This window comes from Haliotis rufescens, unplaced genomic scaffold (genome assembly GCF_023055435.1).
Source record: "Haliotis rufescens isolate VD_foot unplaced genomic scaffold, xgHalRufe1.0.p SCAF_20, whole genome shotgun sequence".
Lineage (NCBI taxonomy): Eukaryota > Metazoa > Mollusca > Gastropoda > Lepetellida > Haliotidae > Haliotis > Haliotis rufescens.
The window spans coordinates 14,460,531-14,478,414 of record NW_025963891.1 but is presented as its reverse complement, the minus strand read 5'-3'; the positions used below and the strand labels follow the sequence as shown (position 1 = coordinate 14,478,414).

At 41.5% G+C, this 17,884-nt stretch overlaps 1 protein-coding gene across 2 annotated transcripts in view; it reads right to left on the bottom strand.

Moving 5' to 3' along the window:
* Nucleotides 1–1,077: 1,077 nt before the first annotated feature.
* The window catches only part of LOC124132163 (inhibitor of nuclear factor kappa-B kinase subunit alpha-like), a 39,351-nt gene continuing 22,544 nt past the window's right edge, over nucleotides 1,078–17,884 (bottom strand). For both annotated transcript variants that reach the window (XM_046495917.2, XM_048400876.1), the window contains 9 exons: nucleotides 16,447–16,548; nucleotides 14,575–14,627; nucleotides 13,218–13,282; nucleotides 10,000–10,112; nucleotides 8,245–8,294; nucleotides 7,346–7,448; nucleotides 6,657–6,801; nucleotides 5,159–5,331; nucleotides 1,078–2,243 (listed from right to left, as the gene is read on the bottom strand). In XM_046495917.2, coding sequence (XP_046351873.1) covers nucleotides 2,141–2,243; nucleotides 5,159–5,331; nucleotides 6,657–6,801; nucleotides 7,346–7,448; nucleotides 8,245–8,294; nucleotides 10,000–10,112; nucleotides 13,218–13,282; nucleotides 14,575–14,627; nucleotides 16,447–16,548 — 907 coding nt within the window. In that variant the 3' untranslated portion in view covers nucleotides 1,078–2,140. The remainder of the gene's footprint in view (nucleotides 2,244–5,158; nucleotides 5,332–6,656; nucleotides 6,802–7,345; nucleotides 7,449–8,244; nucleotides 8,295–9,999; nucleotides 10,113–13,217; nucleotides 13,283–14,574; nucleotides 14,628–16,446; nucleotides 16,549–17,884) is intronic.

Genomic DNA, 17,884 nt, shown 5'->3' with positions numbered 1-17,884 from the left:
AGATTAACAAAATGATCTGTAAAGCAAACTAGGGTTGCATTCAATACACAATATCAGAAACGTTTATTAATAAATAGCTGGTCCTCTGTGTAACTTGTACAGTCGGAGTGCGAGACTGTCGGATTAACGGGTCTACATAGCACTGATTTAATCGGTTCCCATCATTAGTGTCGGATAAACGGGACTTGACTGTTTATCGACATAAGGAGAAGTCACCGTGGTAGTTAAAATCCTGAGACCAAAACACACATGCCGGTACTCCATTTTTAAAGGTGTAATATCAGATTTCAAATCAAAAGAAAACATTGGAGTTCTGTTAACAAATCACGATCTATGTGTTTTTTTAAGCTCTAGACCTGGCCAGTTTTGTCAATGGTATTTAAAGGGCAAGTAGAATTTCAAACATTTTGTGGGGTATTGCTTTGTTATCACTATTTGGGCCAGTAGACATTCTTGGTTAATTTCCATCCACAAACACTTAGCTATATGATGATGGCATGTAAACAGGCAAGTACGGACTAGACAAACCAATGATTGATATTATGAGCAGCCTCCCATGCCATTCAGGTATAACACAATATGAAAAAAGTCACTGAGCCGACCCCTTGGGGCCTGTTCAACAAAGCAATCTTAGCGCCACGACTTTCGTAAGTCGATGTTAAAGTATGGCCGTTACGATCGTCCCCTTTAGGAATGATCCTGATCCACTTATTCGCCTTGTATGACCTGCAGCAGGAGGTGAGGTGAAATTGGGTTTAACGTTGCGTCCAAGATTATTGCACTTATATAGCGACGTGCATGCACGTGTGTGTGTGTGTGTGTGTGTGTGTGTGTGTGTGTGTGTGTGTGTGTGTGTGTGTGTGTGTGTGTGTGTGTGTGTGTGTGTGTGTGTGTGTGTGTGCTTGTGCGTGTGCATGTGCGTGTGTGTGGCTGCTTGTACTAGTCCGGACTGATGCCGATTTATAGTGCTAGCCCACTGAGATACCATGCCGCAGTTTAACATCAATACCCCACTCAGACACAGTATACTGACTCCGAGCCGACCAGTCCTTGTTTTAGCCCCTTAATGCCGAGCGCCAGACAGGGTAACAACAAGTACCATCTTTTAACGTCTTTTGGTATGATGCGGCCGGGGATCAAACCCCGGACCTTCCGCTCTCCGAGCAGATGCTCTACCACTATACCACGGAGGCGGTCTGCAGCAGGAGGAGCTGGGGGCAGACTCTACCCTGGACCACAGAGACTGAACACAAAGCAGACTCTCATTATTGCCGATCATACTCCTAACCTCTGACAGACAGACCAATTAACATAATAAATTCACATTCACAGAATCTCAAAAGACTGGTGAGGACACTACAACAAGGAACAAGGCAGAGGAATAACTCACTAACACACAATCACAGTCATGGTTCATTCTCATTCAAACGTCATTTATGCATATTTGTGTGATGATGCGTGGTTATTATAAACATGATTCGGCCACGAGTTTAAATGATGGATATGTACAGTCCATTAATTATTATTTGATAAATTACATCAGCCATAAAAAGTGTGATCTAATTTCACCACTTGCCACCATACATGGTGTTCGTATCACTGACGATGACACCTGGTGTCTGTCCACCACTTCTCACTAACACTTGTTGCCATTGAGGTGAAAACAATGGAGCAGCTAAAGATGGTTGTTGATGAAGCATGACGTCCTGAAAACCAGGATCTTATTAACACAACAAACAAAGCCCTGGTAATCTCTAGCCACATAGGCATGTTAGGGACAATATGGCTTCCAGATGAAAAAAAAAAAAATTTAATAAAAAAATCATCGGCATATCTCTGGAATGACAAAATCCTGATCGTCCCTCCACAGCTTCCAGGGGGATACACATCCCTCCACAGCTTCCAGGGGGACACACATCCCTCCACAGCTTAGTGGGGGACACACATCCCTCCACAGCTTCCAGGGGGACACACATCCCTCCAAAACATCCAGGGGGACACACATCCCTCCACAGCATCCAGGGGGACACACATCCCTCCACAGCTTCCGGAAGGACACAGGTCCCTCCCACATCACTCACTCCATACCACACTAATGCACAATGTCCCTTGAGTGAAGCTGGAATGAGCGTTGGCAGTCCTAGCTGGTGGGATCAGCGATATCGATGACATCGTTGAAGGATTCCATGAGGGACATATTCTCCTCCTGTTCCTCCCGGAGACTGTGCATCATCTCCTCCATCCTGGAACAGATCAACACATACAGATCAACCAATCATCAAAGAGCTATTACAGGTCACGTCTCAAGTCCTTCCACTTGTCAGACACCCAGTTGTCAGTGGAATATTTTTTTAACTGTCACACCCCCCTTTACTCACAATGATACGACCCAGTGAGTGAGTGAGTGAGTGAGTGAGTGAGTGAGTGAGTGAGTGAGTGAGTGAAATTTGAGTTTTTCATTAAATGTATGTGTTTCTGTACGCAAATTAATTGAAAGTAATTGGGTTTTCAATATTTTTGGGGGGTATTTTACGCAAATACACTGATTATCTGTAGCTCTGGTGAGAGTTCTATACCAAGAAGACCCCCAAGTGAAGAAGTAGATCTGGAGAGCAGCTTTTTGGCCTTCCTCACACTAGGCATTTCAGTATTCATAATGATTGATGGTCATTCTATATTATGTTATAAGCTGATCATTGCAATGTGTTTTTTTTAAAGCACATAACACTTGATAAATCTTTTTTCCACTATGGATCATAAACAACTACTATTCTAATCTTTTTTTAAACTCTGAAAAGGCAACGCAGATCTTGTTAGGTAGGCAGAGCATGTATACTGTTTTGTGGTCACCTACCACCTACGACTCCACCTCGGTTAAACTGCTGGTCGTCTGTAACGCTCATCAATTATTTGGTCCCTGAAGGTAGCGTTGTAGCGAAGGATCACTGTACCGGTACATACATGCTCAGAGAAGGGACATAACTCTGCGATGTTTACAACTGGGCCATTCCAACTCAACCCACTTGGAGAGAATTTCCATGGATCACAACATTATATTGTTGTATTGTTTTGTTCATGAGCAACCAAACTGTTCCAAAACAAATGTTGGTATTGAAACCATATACTTTTAGCTATCATTACAAAACATAATAAAACCATACAACGTAAATAATAGTGAGTGAGTATGGTTTTACGCCGCTTTTAGCAATATTCCAGCAATATCACGGCGGGGGACACCAGAAATGGGCTTCACACATTGTACCCATGTCGGGTATCGAACCCGGGTCTTCGGCATGACGAGCCAACGCTTTAACCACTAGGCTACCCGACCGCCCCACGTAAATAATAAAGTTACAGAGAAATGTATGGCCTAACCAAACATATGAATTATGTAAGCAACCCGAATTCTTCTGACAATCTGCATAGTGTTATTTACTTTGTGGTTTCCATTGTAACTCAGAGACGGGATGGAAAATGAAGACAGAAACTGTCAAAGTTGTGCATGGTTGAACTGAAACTTTGACAATTTCTGTTAAATCGACCACATCATTGAAAAGCTTACAATTCACTATTTCTCCCAACAATATATTTTCAAAGTAGAATTCACTATTTCTTTTTACGATAAAACCCGTCAAGATCTGGGTTAGAACAGGTCTTCAACAACCGATGCTTGCCGTAAAAGGTGACTATGCTTGTTGTAAGAGGCGACTAAAGGGATCGGGTGATCAGACTCGCTGACTTGGTTGATGCATGTCATCGTATCCCAATTGCGTACTCTAATTTATTCTCTTATTAAATTAATTTGTGTAAGTGACTTCACATTTCAGAATGACGAGGAATGGATTGTATTTCTGTTCCGGAAAGGAAACTCCTCGCCCGGCCCCCGGAAGCAGAAGCAACTGCCTAGGATGGTTCAACTGATTGTGAACGAACCCAACACACTCCTCCCGGCACATGTGAGTCTGCAGATGCACCTACTCATCTGTGGCCCTCATCAGTGTCACTCATCAGTGTCACTCAACCCGTGAAGATCCGGGGTAGAACAGGTCTTCAGCAACCCATGCTTGCCGTAAAAGCCGACTATGCTTGTCGTAAGAGGTGACTAACGGGATCAGGTGATCAGACTCGCTGACTTGGTTGATGCAAGTCATCGTATCCAAATTGCGTAGATCGATGCTCATGATGTCAATCACTGGATTGTCTGATCCAGACTCGATTATTTACAGATCATCGTCATATAGCTGGAATATTGCTGAGTGCGGCGTTAAACAACAAAAAACAAACTAACAAATGTATAGTCGACGAAGTCATCTATATCCCCCACCCACTTTAACACGTTATGGTCCCAAACCAGGTAACTGACCAAACATTTCTCTTAGCCCATGTCAAAATAGCTGCAAATGAAATTCTAAAATAAACATTTCTAAAACTCCTTTATATCAAATGGCACCAGTTCAGTATGTGCTTTATATATAGCCATTCAATGTTTGGCAAGGAAATATTTAATAGTTTATTTGTTATACTCCATAAGTGAACCCACCCTATTTAAAACTTAAATCCAACTTGTTTGGAATGGAAACGTAAAAAAAATAAACATTTCTAACATTCCTAAATAGCAAAAGGCACCAGTTCAGTATGTGTCTGGTAAACATGCAAAGTTTTGTTAGAAAGTATTGAATGGGTCTTGAGTTACGCTCCTGAAACGAACTCCACCCTCATAGAACCTTAGTCCAACTTGTTGCCATGGAAACATAAAAAAATCAAAATTTCTAAAAATCCTAAATAGCAAAAGGCCCCAGTTTAGTATGTGCCTGGTAGACATGCAAAGTTTTGTAAGAAAGTATTTAACAGTTTTTGAGTTACGCTCCATTATAGAACCTACACCAGTTCAGCATGAGTCTGATAGACATGCAAAGTTTCGTAGAGAAATAGTTAACGGTTTCTGAGTTATGCTTTGGAAACGATTTCGGGACGCACGCACACACGCACGGATGAACGGAACCTATTTCAATATTCTCCACCAACTTTGTTGGGGCGGGGGATAACAAACAAACTTCCTACGATAATATTCCCATACTACATAGTTGAGCCAGACAAGACTCCACACTGCCTGCAGCAAGTACACCATGCAACAATGTTAAGGAAAGAGAACCCTCACTTCTTGCAGCGCTCCTTGGACTCCTCCATGACCCGCAGAGATTCTTGGTTCCCGCTCGTCTGGAAGGACATCGGAGCTGCAGTGCCAAACATGCTGGCCAGACTTGATGGTCCAGAAGAGCTGGTACGTGAGTTGGACCGCACAAGAGTACCAGACTGCTTGCCTTGATTCACCTGAAACCAGTCAATCGTGGACCCGCTGTGAAGTGAACACGTCAGCATGGATATTGTCCATTCGACACAAAATGTGATTATCAATTGAAAATAATTGCAAGAATTTCTAACTATCACATAGTAAATTACCTTTTCCCCCCCAAAAATCCTTCAAAAATAATATTGCATGCCTTCAGCAAAAAAATGAATATTTTTCAATGGTGCATGGATAGGTGGTGTCTTGTTTTGTTTGTTTGTTGTTTAATGCCACTCAGCAATATTCTAGCTATATGACGGTGGTCTGTAAATAATCGAGTCTGGACCAGACAATCCAGTGATTGACATCATGAGCATCGATCCACACAATTGGGATACAATGACATGCATCAACCAAGTCAGCGAGCCTGACCACCTGATCCTGTTAGACGCCTCTTACGGCATGCATGGGTTCCTGAAAACCTATTCAATAATCATGTAAGAAACTCATTGAAAAAACACATTTGTAATCATCATAATATTTTGGCATCCTTGCAATGACGGGAGAATTTGAAATAAAAAACAAGAGTTTTCAGTAAGAAAAAATTTGAAATCTTGGAAGTTCCATCTTCCGAGGCAAGCCTGTCCACTAGCCTACCGTATTCGACGTAATAAGCGCCAAGGGCGCTCTCAAAATTAGAAATAGGGGGCTCTTATTAGAATATTATTTGAGTTGAAAGGTCGTAAATATTGTGGTTTATGCTGACAGCCTGAAATGTTTATATACGACAGATATATTTTTCCAGGATTTAATTGCCCATAATTAAGGGTGCATGTAACAAACGAGTGCGTTTTATACACAAATAAATAAGTCTTGTGTACATAAATCAATTGGAAGGGGTGCTAATTGAGATTGTTCACTAGCCAATATATTAGCAAATATCGCCGTTGGCGCTTATTAGAGCAGGGCGCTTAATATGGTATATCAAAACCTAGTTTCTACCCTTGCCACATGAAGGCCACTTTTCTTGTCTTGACCCTGGCACTATCTCGCGTAGATCACAAGTTGTTGCCCCTTGTAATGAAAACGCGATATCCAACCAGATCGCTGTTATTATCTCGAATAGCTTCACAAAAATGACAAGTACCATAGGCAATTGTTGGGGGGTTTAAAAGATGAAAAAGACTTATTCGTGCCAACAAAGACAGGAAGCGGTAAATACGAAGGTGTACCAGTCGTTTGTGAAACATTCTCTGATTGGACTATTAATATGTGCGATAGTCCAATCACGTTTAGCACAAGAAAGTGGGCTTGATGTGGGAAGGGTAGTCGACGCCCTTGCCTCGGGAAGATGGGAAGTACAACTGACCACGACTTTGAGCATGTTCCAGATGTCCTGCTGCCGGCTCTGCTGGTTGGTCATCAGCTGTCGGCTGGCCGCTGCAATCTCCTCACAGCACTGTTCCAGGGACGGCATGATCTTCTGCAGCTCATAGCGACACTGCGACACTTTACTGACAGCCACAAAACAAACGTGTAAGACTCAGAGTGACATAGCTTTTCAGCCGCTTTCAGCGATATTCAAGATTTTCTGAATGAAAACACTTTTGCTTAAAATCAAAGATGGCTCCCTGTATGATCAGCAAGGCTAAAAGGAAAACTTGGGCTAAATATCTGAATATTTGTAGATGGGGAACGACAGATGTAGGCTTTAAGACCAGGGTGCCGTTGTACAAAGCAATCCTAGTGCAAAGGTGATCGTAGTGTGAGTGAGTGTGTATGGTTTTACGCCACAATATCACGGCGGGGGACACCAGAAATGGGCTTCACACATTGTACCCATGTCGGGAATCGAACCCGGGTCTTCGGCGTGATGAGCGTATGCTTTAACCACTAGGCTACCCGACCGCCCCCTTAAGGTGATTGTAACTCCCATACCTTAACATAGACTTATCAGTTGTATTGTTTTGTACAACGAGACCCAGGAAAGTGTTACACGTAAGACCTGGGCTCAATATCTGAATATTCCTTGTGAGGGAAAAAGATGTCAGGTCTCACCCCAGGTAGGTGTAGAGATCCACGACGGACTTGTCCCTGACCAGCACACACTTGACCACAGGCTGCACCATCTTCGTGTGGTCCATCAAGTTCCCGCGGTTCTCTGAAGCAAACACCAACTTATGGAACCTATGCTCTCCTGTAACCCTGAGGCTCGTCACAATAACAAAGACTAGTAACCACTGTTAATACTATCTCTGTTGTCTCCACAATGTTTAAACCAATCACATGCTATCCTTCTTAAAGTCCATCCTTTGAATATATAAAAGGCAAGTCTCTGGGGAGGGCTGGTGATCACTTAGCATGTTTAACTGTCATGAATCGGAAGTGCTCTACAAGACACTGTAAGTCAGTCTACCTCCAATATGAAGGAGTGACTATTAGTCAAATTGTAAAAGATACGGGGTAATATATCAAACGGAATCTTACTTAATTCCCATCTGTAACAGGTAGTATATAGCTCACATCAAAAGTCAAATTGGAGTTATCAATATTCCTTAAACTTGACGTCACAGTATTGTAATTTTGTTGGTTGGTTGGTTTGTTGTTTAACACAGCACTCAGCAATATTACAGCTATATGACGGCGGTCTGTAAATAATCAAGTCTGGACCTGACAATCCAGTTGTAAATCATGAGCATCGATCCACACAATTGGGATAGATGACATGCATCAACCAAGTCAGCGAGTCTGACAACCCAATCACGTTAGTCGCCTCTTACAACAAGCATAGTTGCCTTTTACGGCAAGCATGGGTTGCTGCAGACCTATTCTACCCCAAATCTTCACGGGTCCCACTGACTTCGTAATGTGTAACATACAGCTTGCCTTGTTGTCCAGATGGTCAAGGAAGAGAATATCGAGAACAAGTCACACAGACGATGGTGTGATGTCCTTACCCTTTGGTGTCTGCATCAGTTCTTGGTATAATTTTTTGGCTGACTCTTCACTGAAAGGAAATAATTTGACATTCATTGTCAAGCTAACTACAATGCAACAATTGCTTGACAGGCTGTATCCATTTTAAAAACACACAAAATCATTTCTTTCTGTACCAATTGTTTCCAGCCAAGAGTCAAAAGAAACGAAAATGCTTTTTGAGGTTGATTTGAACCTATGTCTGGAGAAGAGGAAGATATTGTCATTCATATGCAGCCTTGATGTTCTTTCTTTTAGGTGCCTGTTGTTTCTGGCGGTGTATCTAGTAGTAGTGGGACGATACACTGATGCATCGGTGGATCGCGATATTTTACTTCCCGATACAAGTATCGATCTTAGTTACACACTAAGTACAAAATATAGACTCATACCTTAAATGTTTACTTTATGGCTGTTACACCAAAGACTAATTAGTAGTGAAAATTAGTTACGAAAAAGTAAATATTTTCATCTGTTGCGTCATACTTGACACTGCCAACTGTAAATCGTCAGTGTGCCTTGTATTGACTATCCTGTCTATGAAAAAGATGGCTTACACATCACAGATAAGAGCACATACAAGTATCATGATAAATATCGGATCATGAACAAGGTATCGGGATATGGATCGGATCGCACAGTTGGTGTATCGTCCCAGGCCTAGTATCTAGTGAGGGTTCTGGTGGCGCATCTAGTGAGGGTTCTGGTGGAGTATCTAGTTAGGGTAGTGTTCTGGTGGCACATCTAGTGAGGGTTCTGGTGGCTTATCTAGTTAGGGTAGTGTTCTGGTGGCGCATCTAGTGAGGGTTCTGGTGGTGCATCTAGTTAGGGTAGTGTTCTGATGGTGCATCTAGTGAGGGTTCTGGTGGCATATCTAGTTAGGGTAGTGTTCTGGTGGCACATCTAGTGAGGGTTCTGGTGGCACATCTAGTGAGGATTCTGGTGGTGCATCTAGTGAGGGTTCTGGTGGCACATCTAGTGAGGGTTCTGGTGGCACATCTAGTGAGGGTTCTGGTGGCACATCTAGAGAGGATTCTGGTGGTGCATCTAGTTAGGGTAGTGTTCTGGTTGCGCATCTAGTGAGGGTTCTGGTGGTGCATCTAGTGAGGGTTCTGGTGGCGCATCTAGTGAGGGTTCTGGTGGCGTATCTAGTTAGGGTAGTGTTCAGGTAGCACATCAAGTGAGGGTTCTGGTGGCGTATCTAGTTAGGGTAGTGTTCAGGTGGTGCATCTAGTTAGGGTTCTGGTGGCGTATCTGATTAGGGAAGTGTTCTGGTGGCACATCTAGTGAGGGTTCTGGTGGTGCATCTAGTTAGGGTAGTGTTCAGGTGGCACATCTAGTGAGGGTTCTGGTGGCACATCTAGTTAGGGTTCTGGTGGTGTATCTAGTTAGGATAGTGTTCAGGTAGCACATCTAGTGAGGGTTCTGGTGGCACATCTAGTTAGGGTTCTGGTGGTGTATCTAGCTAGGATAGTGTTCAGGTAGCACATCTAGTGAGGGTTCCGGTGGCACATCTAGTTAGGGTTCTGGTGGCGTATCTAGTTAGGGTTCTGGTGGTGCATCTAGTTAGGGTCCTGGTGGTGCATCTAGTGAGTGTTCTGGTGGCACATCTAGTTAGGGTTCTGGTGGTGCATCTAGTGAGGGTTCTGCTGGCACATCTAGTTAGGGTTCTGGTGGCACATCTAGTTAGGGTTCTGGTGGCACATCTCGTGAGGGTTCTGCTTACTGTGGCTTACCAATCACATAGGACATCATTCTGTTTTATTCTAGCAAATGGACTGCGCTGCAGCTCGACAATCTTCGTCTGTAGGGCTGTAGCCTGCTGTTCCAGGATGTTCACTCTCTCTTTCTGTGGATGAGCAGATACAAAACAACTATTAACAATATCGTCACGCCAGGCAAGAGTACAAATAGAGTGTTATAATAACCTGTGAGATTTGACGTAGGACTCGGACTGAAACGTAATCGTTCCTGTTCAAAACCTTTAAGCTGGCATGGGTGGCAAAGTCATCTAAAGCGCCATTAGTCACTGTGCAGAGTTAATTCCCTTATGCATGCCAGGATTCTATGAACATAGATTTGGACATCCAAGATGTCACTTGGTTTGTCAGCACCATACCCCTGCTCATGTGTTTCAGTGGTACATTTCTAACACCGGCATCACCTGAGGCTCACTGCATTCAGCTAACACGCCATGATATAACTGTAATATTTCCAAAGCAGCATGACACCCAACGCACTGACTCACTTAGTACTCTTATTAGCATTAAGAAGCAGTGATATCAGTGAAGACTGATGCATGGATTTCAACTTGTATTCTTTCAGTGAGAGGCTTTGCTACATGCTGGAGTGCGGTTATCAAGCTAGTGGATGATACAAGTACCTGTACCGAATAGTCACATCAAAACAACACAAGAAGCTGAAGTGTCGGTCCTTCTTCCTACATGACCTATAATTTCTTGTGTTTCCTATATGACCTATAATTTCTCGTGTTTCCTATATGACCTATAATTTCTCGTGTTTCCTATACGACCTATAATTACTCGTGTTTCCCATACGACCTATAATTACTCGTGTTTCCCATGACCTATAACTACTCCTGTTTCCTATATGACCTATAATTACTCGTGTTTCCTATACAACCTATAATTACTTGTGTTTCCTATATGACCTATAATTACTCCTGTTTCCTATATGACCTATAATTACTCCTGTTTCCTACATGACCTATAATTACATGTGTTGCCTATATGACCTATAATTACTCCTGTTTCCTACATGACCTATAATTACATGTGTTTCCTATACGACCTATAATTACTCCTGTTTCCAATGACCTATAATTACTCCTGTTGCCTATATGACCTATAATTACTCCTGTTTCCTACATGACCTATAATAACATGTGTTTCCTATACGACCTATAATCACTCCTGTTTCCTATGACCTATAATTACTCCTGTTTCCTATATGACCTATAATTACTCCTGTTTCCTACATGACCTATAATTACATGTGTTTCCTATACGACCTATAATTACTCCTGTTTCCAATGACCTATAATTACTCCTGTTGCCTATATGACCTATAATTACTCGTTTCCTACATGACCTATAATTACTCCTGTTTCCTACATGACCTATAATTACTTGTATTCCTACATGACCTATAATTACTCGTGTTTCTTTTATGACCTATAATTACTCGTGTTCCCTATATGACCTATAATTACTCATGTTTCCTATATATGACCTATAAATACTCCTGTTTCCTATATGACCTATAATTACTCATGGTTCCTACATGACCTATAATTACTTGTAATTCCTACATGACCTATAATTATTTGTGTTTCCTAAATGACCTATAATAACTCCTGTTTCCTATATGGCCTATAATAACTTGTGTTTCCTACATGACCTATAATTACTCCTGTTTCCTACATGACCTATAATTACTTGTATTCCTACATGACCTATAATTACTCGTGTTTCCTATATGACCTATAATTACTCCTGTTTCCTACATGACCTATAATTACTTGTGTTTCCTACGTGACCTATAATTACTCGTGGTTCCTACATGACCTATAATCACTCGTAATTCCTACATGACCTATAATTAATTGTGTTTCCTAAATGACCTATAATTACTCCTGTTTCCTATATGACCTATAATTACTTGTGTTTCCTACGTGACCTATAATTACTCGTGGTTCCTACATGACCTATAATCACTCGTAATTCCTACATGACCTATAATTATTTGTGTTTCCTAAATGACCTATAATTACTCCTGTTTCCTATATGACCTATAATTACTCGTGTTTCCTACATGACCTATAATTACTTGTATTCCTACATGACCTATAATTACTCCTGTTTCCTATATGACCTATAATTTCTCGTGTTTCCTATATGACCCTATATTTATTCTTATGGATGATCCAATCACCAGTCAGTCAGAGCAAGGAATCAAAAACACAGAAAAAAATTCCAGGACAGCTGATCGGTCATCTTCATGCTAGCATCTGTGTATGGCAGTTAGGTAGTTTTGGAATGGGGCCCTACTTCAGTGTCATGTCTGATCCAATAACTCCTGACTTATAAATACTTATAAAGAGCGTTCGCCTGTCATGCTGCAGATAGGAGTTCGGTTTCCCACATGAGGAACATCCCTTTTGCTGAAATATTGCAAACAGCATGTAAAAGCCCTTCTGACTCGCTCAGTCTTTGTCTGCTTCGCTGTAAGCAGGTCACAGGGCACCAGGAGTGAGTGAGTGAGTATGGTTTTACACCGCTTTTTCGCAATATTCCAGCAATATCACAGTGGGGGACACCAATATGGGCTTCACACCTGGGCACCGGGAGTATACATCTACGTTCCTTACTTACACCTTAGTCATGAGTGGTGGACGTGCTGAACGGGCTTCTCATGATGTATTTGACTTGGGAAGTGACCTGATTATGCTGATTTCTCCCCAACAATAGTAATCACTCCCTGATAGTGCACATTCCAGCATGACTGCACATTCCAGCATGCTTCGGCACATTCCAGCATGACTCGGCACATTCCAGCATGACTCGGCACATTCCAGCATGACTCGGCACATTCCAGCATGACTCGACACATTCCAGCATGACTCGGCACATTCAAGCATGACTTGGCACATTCAAGCATGACTCGGCACATTCAAGCATGACTCGGCACATTCAAGCGTGACTCGGCACATTCCTCTCCATAGAGGGACAGAGAGAGAATCTGCAGCCCTAAACTAGACCATCAGCTTATGATTATTGTCTCCCCAGAAACTTTGACCTGTCTGTAGGTCTACAGCTCCATCTGTTTACGTGACTGATGATTGACACTGCACAGAAAAATCTCAGTCTGCTGATTAATCACGGAACTCTAGTAACCATGGCAGCTGCATGAAGGAATATCTATAGTTTCTTACCAATTCTGAGAATCTTTCGATTTCTTCAGACATTCTGAGCCATTTTGAGAACATTTTTTCAGATGCTGAAAAGAAAAAAGAGCAATAAAAGTATGACATAACATCAACAGCCATACAAACTAACTTCAGAAAACCACAAACCCTACCACTGACTGGCCTGGACCAGACAAACCAGTGATTGATATAATGAGCACAGACCAAACTGTCAGGGTACTGTGACATGCTATAAAGACACACATGACCATTAGGTCGCCTCCTATGACCAGTACACCTTGCTGGGGATCTGTTCGTACCTGGAATCCCAACAGAGGACACAGGATTTTCAGGGACAAAGGACAAGGGAATGACAAATACTATCAACAAATCACTTCTAAACTTTAAAGAATGGTAAGACAAATGTGATGGAACAGTTGGCAGCTTGGCAACATCAGGCTCACATGCACTGTATTTCCATCTGTGCAAAGCTTCATGAAAACATTATTGGACAGGTTTACGATAAGCTCCAGAAGAAGTGAGTGAGTGAGTATGGTTTTACGCTGCTTTTAGCAATATTCCAGCAATATCAAGGCGGGGGACACCAGAAATGGGCTTCACACATTGTACCCATCTCGGGAATCGAACATGGGTCTTCGGCGTGATGAGCCAATGCTTTAACCACTAGGCTACCCGACCGCCCCTCCAGAAGCAGAAACAGCCCCATACTGATTCCTACTTGTGCCCATGATAATGAAGCCTTTCAAAATTCTCTTCAACGATGGCTAGTTTTAAGAAGTAGATTTTTTTAATCCTTTTTGCTTTAAATATAAATCCTACATTCAGAGGAGTCTTACAACAATGAAACTTGCAAAAATTGACACTTGCCAAAAAACTGCATTGGGAAATGGCAGTTGATGCGAGCAGAAGACGTGGGAATCCTGCCTAGCTACAGGTACAGTTTGTATAACTGCTATCAACTTTGGAACTTCTCATTTTTATAAGATTGCCCATGTAGCGACTTTTGTAGATCCCATCCAAACACAATCAGACATTCTCACAGTGCGTGATGAGTGTGTGGGATGACTACAGGGTACTTACTTATGCCACCGGTGAAGATCCCGGGTAGAGTAGATCCTCAGCAACCCATGCTTGCCGTAAAAGGCAACAATGCTTGTCGTAAGAGGTGACTAACGGGATCGGGTGGTCAGGCTCGCCGACTTAATTGATGCACATCATTGTATCCCAACTTCGTGGATCGATGCTCATGATATCAATCACTGGATTGTCTGGTCCAGACTTGATTATTTACAGACCGCCGTCATATAGCTGGAATATTGCTGAGTGCGGCGTTAAACAACAAACAAACAAACAAGCCACTTACTTATGCCACCGTTAGACGCCTGGTCCTTATAATGCTGCATGTCAAACACCAAACTGGGGAGGAAACAACAGACAGCCTGTGTCAATACATGACAGTTACAGTTGCAACATACTTCAGTCATTCATCATCGTGCATCATCATGCATCATCGTGCATCATGGTTCTGCTTTCATGATATTCCATGTGTCATAACGGTTAAAGGGTGTTGATTTCATCTTCTTGCAGAGTTCGATATAAGCTGCATATTTGCGTAAAATACGCATTATATCAACTGAAATCCGCAGACAAATCGAATCCTAGCATATCAAACAAAAACTATAAATACCCTGTTGAAATAAAATTAATGCATATATGATAACTATTAGATAAAACGATTGTGTATATTACAACTGTCAGACAAAATGATTGTGTATCAGCCGATCGACAAATTCACTTACCGACAGTGACATTTGGAAAAGATTCTGCGACAAACATACTGATAGATGGCAATTGAAATGCACAATTGAGCCTAGTCAATGTACATGTTGTATCTTAATTAGTCGCTGATTGGTAATTAAAACAATATCTCCTTTCTTACAATGCTAGGTTTTGTAAACAAAAAAATGGCGGATAGGGAGCCACAAGCAGACGCGGACGGGTATACTACTATTCACATAGTTTTAAATGATTTTAAGTTAAATACCTAAATGTCAAGAAACAGGTGAGTAAAAAAACATTTGAATACCCTTTAAAATTTGTGGATAACCAAATAACCAAAAGCTTATCTGAGGCTCTGTTCTTGTATGGAGATATCATTACAAGATGCATACACAAAGTTCACAAATTACACCATTAACTTCATGAACACTTGAACGATCCTTATTACTTGGCTATAACTAGCAAGGACACACTTGTGTACAGAGGTAACCACTCTATTGGTGTTCTAAAATATATGTAGGATCATGTCTGTTGACTTCTGAGGTGCCTATCCCATTTATGCCCTATCAGCAAGGCTTAAAAATATAAAAGAATTGGTTCTCAGGCAATGACTTTTGAAAATATAGTGCGGGGGGGATTGTGTTTTTTTATAGATTTTGCTTGTTCAAACTAGTATGAAACCAAATAAACAGTTGTGTACCATCAGCCTGGGAAAGGGCCTCCATACATAAACAAGCACACAAACTCCTATTGCCGCCATGACCATAACATGAGATGCGCAGTAAAGCAGTGCGCATGTACAGGGAAAATATGCATGCTATATTTGATCACACTGTTTTTAAGTAGGATTTTTTCATTTATTTTTTTTAAATAAAAAATAAAAACAAATCGTACGGCAGATTTTATGATGAATTGAGCGGTGCATGAGAACCAAGATTATTATTTTTTTAGCCTATTTTAGAAAATTAGGACTTATTTTCAATAATTTTATAAATTTGTCAGTAGTGACACTATGAACCTGGTGAAGTTAGTTTGTTTTTTGTTTCTATCGCCATCTGCCAATGCGAGCGACATCAATGCCATTTTCAGTAGTACCAAGTACACATGTCACTTAAATTCAGAATACTGTTCACATATTTTCATATACCTCACTGAACAGTTATTTGACAGAAATCAGAAACTGCAGAATATATTTCACTGAAATATTAATCAAAAGCTTCATACAGTGTACTTCCTGACACGATTTTATGTTAATCTACGAGCAAATTACTCACAATGTGATGGCAAACGACTTAAGTTACGCTGTTTTTCAACAAATAGATTTATATATTTTTTCCATAAATAGTTGACATTATCATCGCAATACTGCCATTATTAGATTAAAATCATAAAGATGCAGTTACTTTGACATAGTATTGGCTGTTGATTTTGACATAGTATTGGCTGTATGACTTACCTTTCTTTAAAATGTTCTTTTCTTGCCATCAGCTGTCCTATTTCATTTGTCATCCTGTTCTTTAACTTAAGGAATGTTGAATTTGTTCGTAATAAGTTGAGCCTGAAAATGAAATTGTAAAAAATGTGTTTGATGTCTGCGAAAATCTAGCCTGTCTAGTGTTCAATATGTCGAAAGTACTTTTGCTTGTGAACACACACTGTCAGCGAAAGGGGAGAGCACTCCTGTGTTGCAGGGTAACTGCGGGGGACACGAACACACAATGTCACCATAAAGGGCGGGCACTCCTGTAGTGCAGGATCACTGGGGGCACACGAACACACACTGACCCAAGCCCCTCACAGCGATAGCCCGTTCGCGGAGCACTCTATACTATCGCTGCCACCAGTCAAAACTCCCCACTGTGAATAGGTGGCCACAACCATGCTTCAGCTTGGAGTAGAACTCGCAACCGAATGACCGTTATGTTTACAAACAAGTGACGACTGTCGTGATGCCGAATACACTTATCGCTGCTAAATTACTTTCTTCATTTGTCAATTTGAATTTCTGTTTCATTAAAACTATTGTGTTATTGATATATTAAGAATGTAAGGGAGAAGTTAGTTGATTTTAAGTTAGTCTGCAATCTTGAACCAATCTGATTATTAAAACAACAAAGTAAATTCATCTGGAAAACATGGCCAGTCGTAAACCTTTTCAAAATGAAATATGATGCCAATCCCAAAGACATAAACAAAAGTATCAACGTTACTACATTTGGGGTTAGAGGGCAAATTTCAAGATTCTTGTAAAGGCCACGCCCACACTGGTGGCAGCGATGTTACCGAGAGTGTAACGAAGGTGTCACATGCTGGGAAGGAGCTTGACAATGACCCCAAAAGGGAAAAGCACTCCTGTGTTGCAGGGTCACTTGGGGCACACGAACACACACTGACCTCAAAAAGGGAGAGCACTTCATTACTCTCCTGGTATCATCACTGCCACCTGTGTGCAAGCGGCCATTACAAGAATCTTGAAATTTGCCCTCCAACCCGAAATGTAAATTTATATATTTGTGTGTCATTGGGAATTCCATTCTAGTGAATTGGGAAAAGCTTTACTTGTTCCCAGATGAATTCTCGTTTGTTTGTTCAATCAGACCAGTTCAAGATTAGAGTCTAACAACACCTACTTTCCCTCTTACATTCTTAATATACTAATTACATGATAGCTGAAAGAAAAATAGAAATACAAATTGACAAGCTAACAAAATTATTTAGCTGGGGGAAGAGTATTCAGTGTCACGACAGTCATCCCTTGTTTGTAGACATAACAGGCAGTCGACTAGACTCTATGTATGGTTGTGGCCACCTAGCACAGAGGCAAGCTGTGGCAGTGGCGAAGACAGCATTGAGAGGTCCGAGAACAGGCTTTCACTGTGAGAAGCTTGACTCTG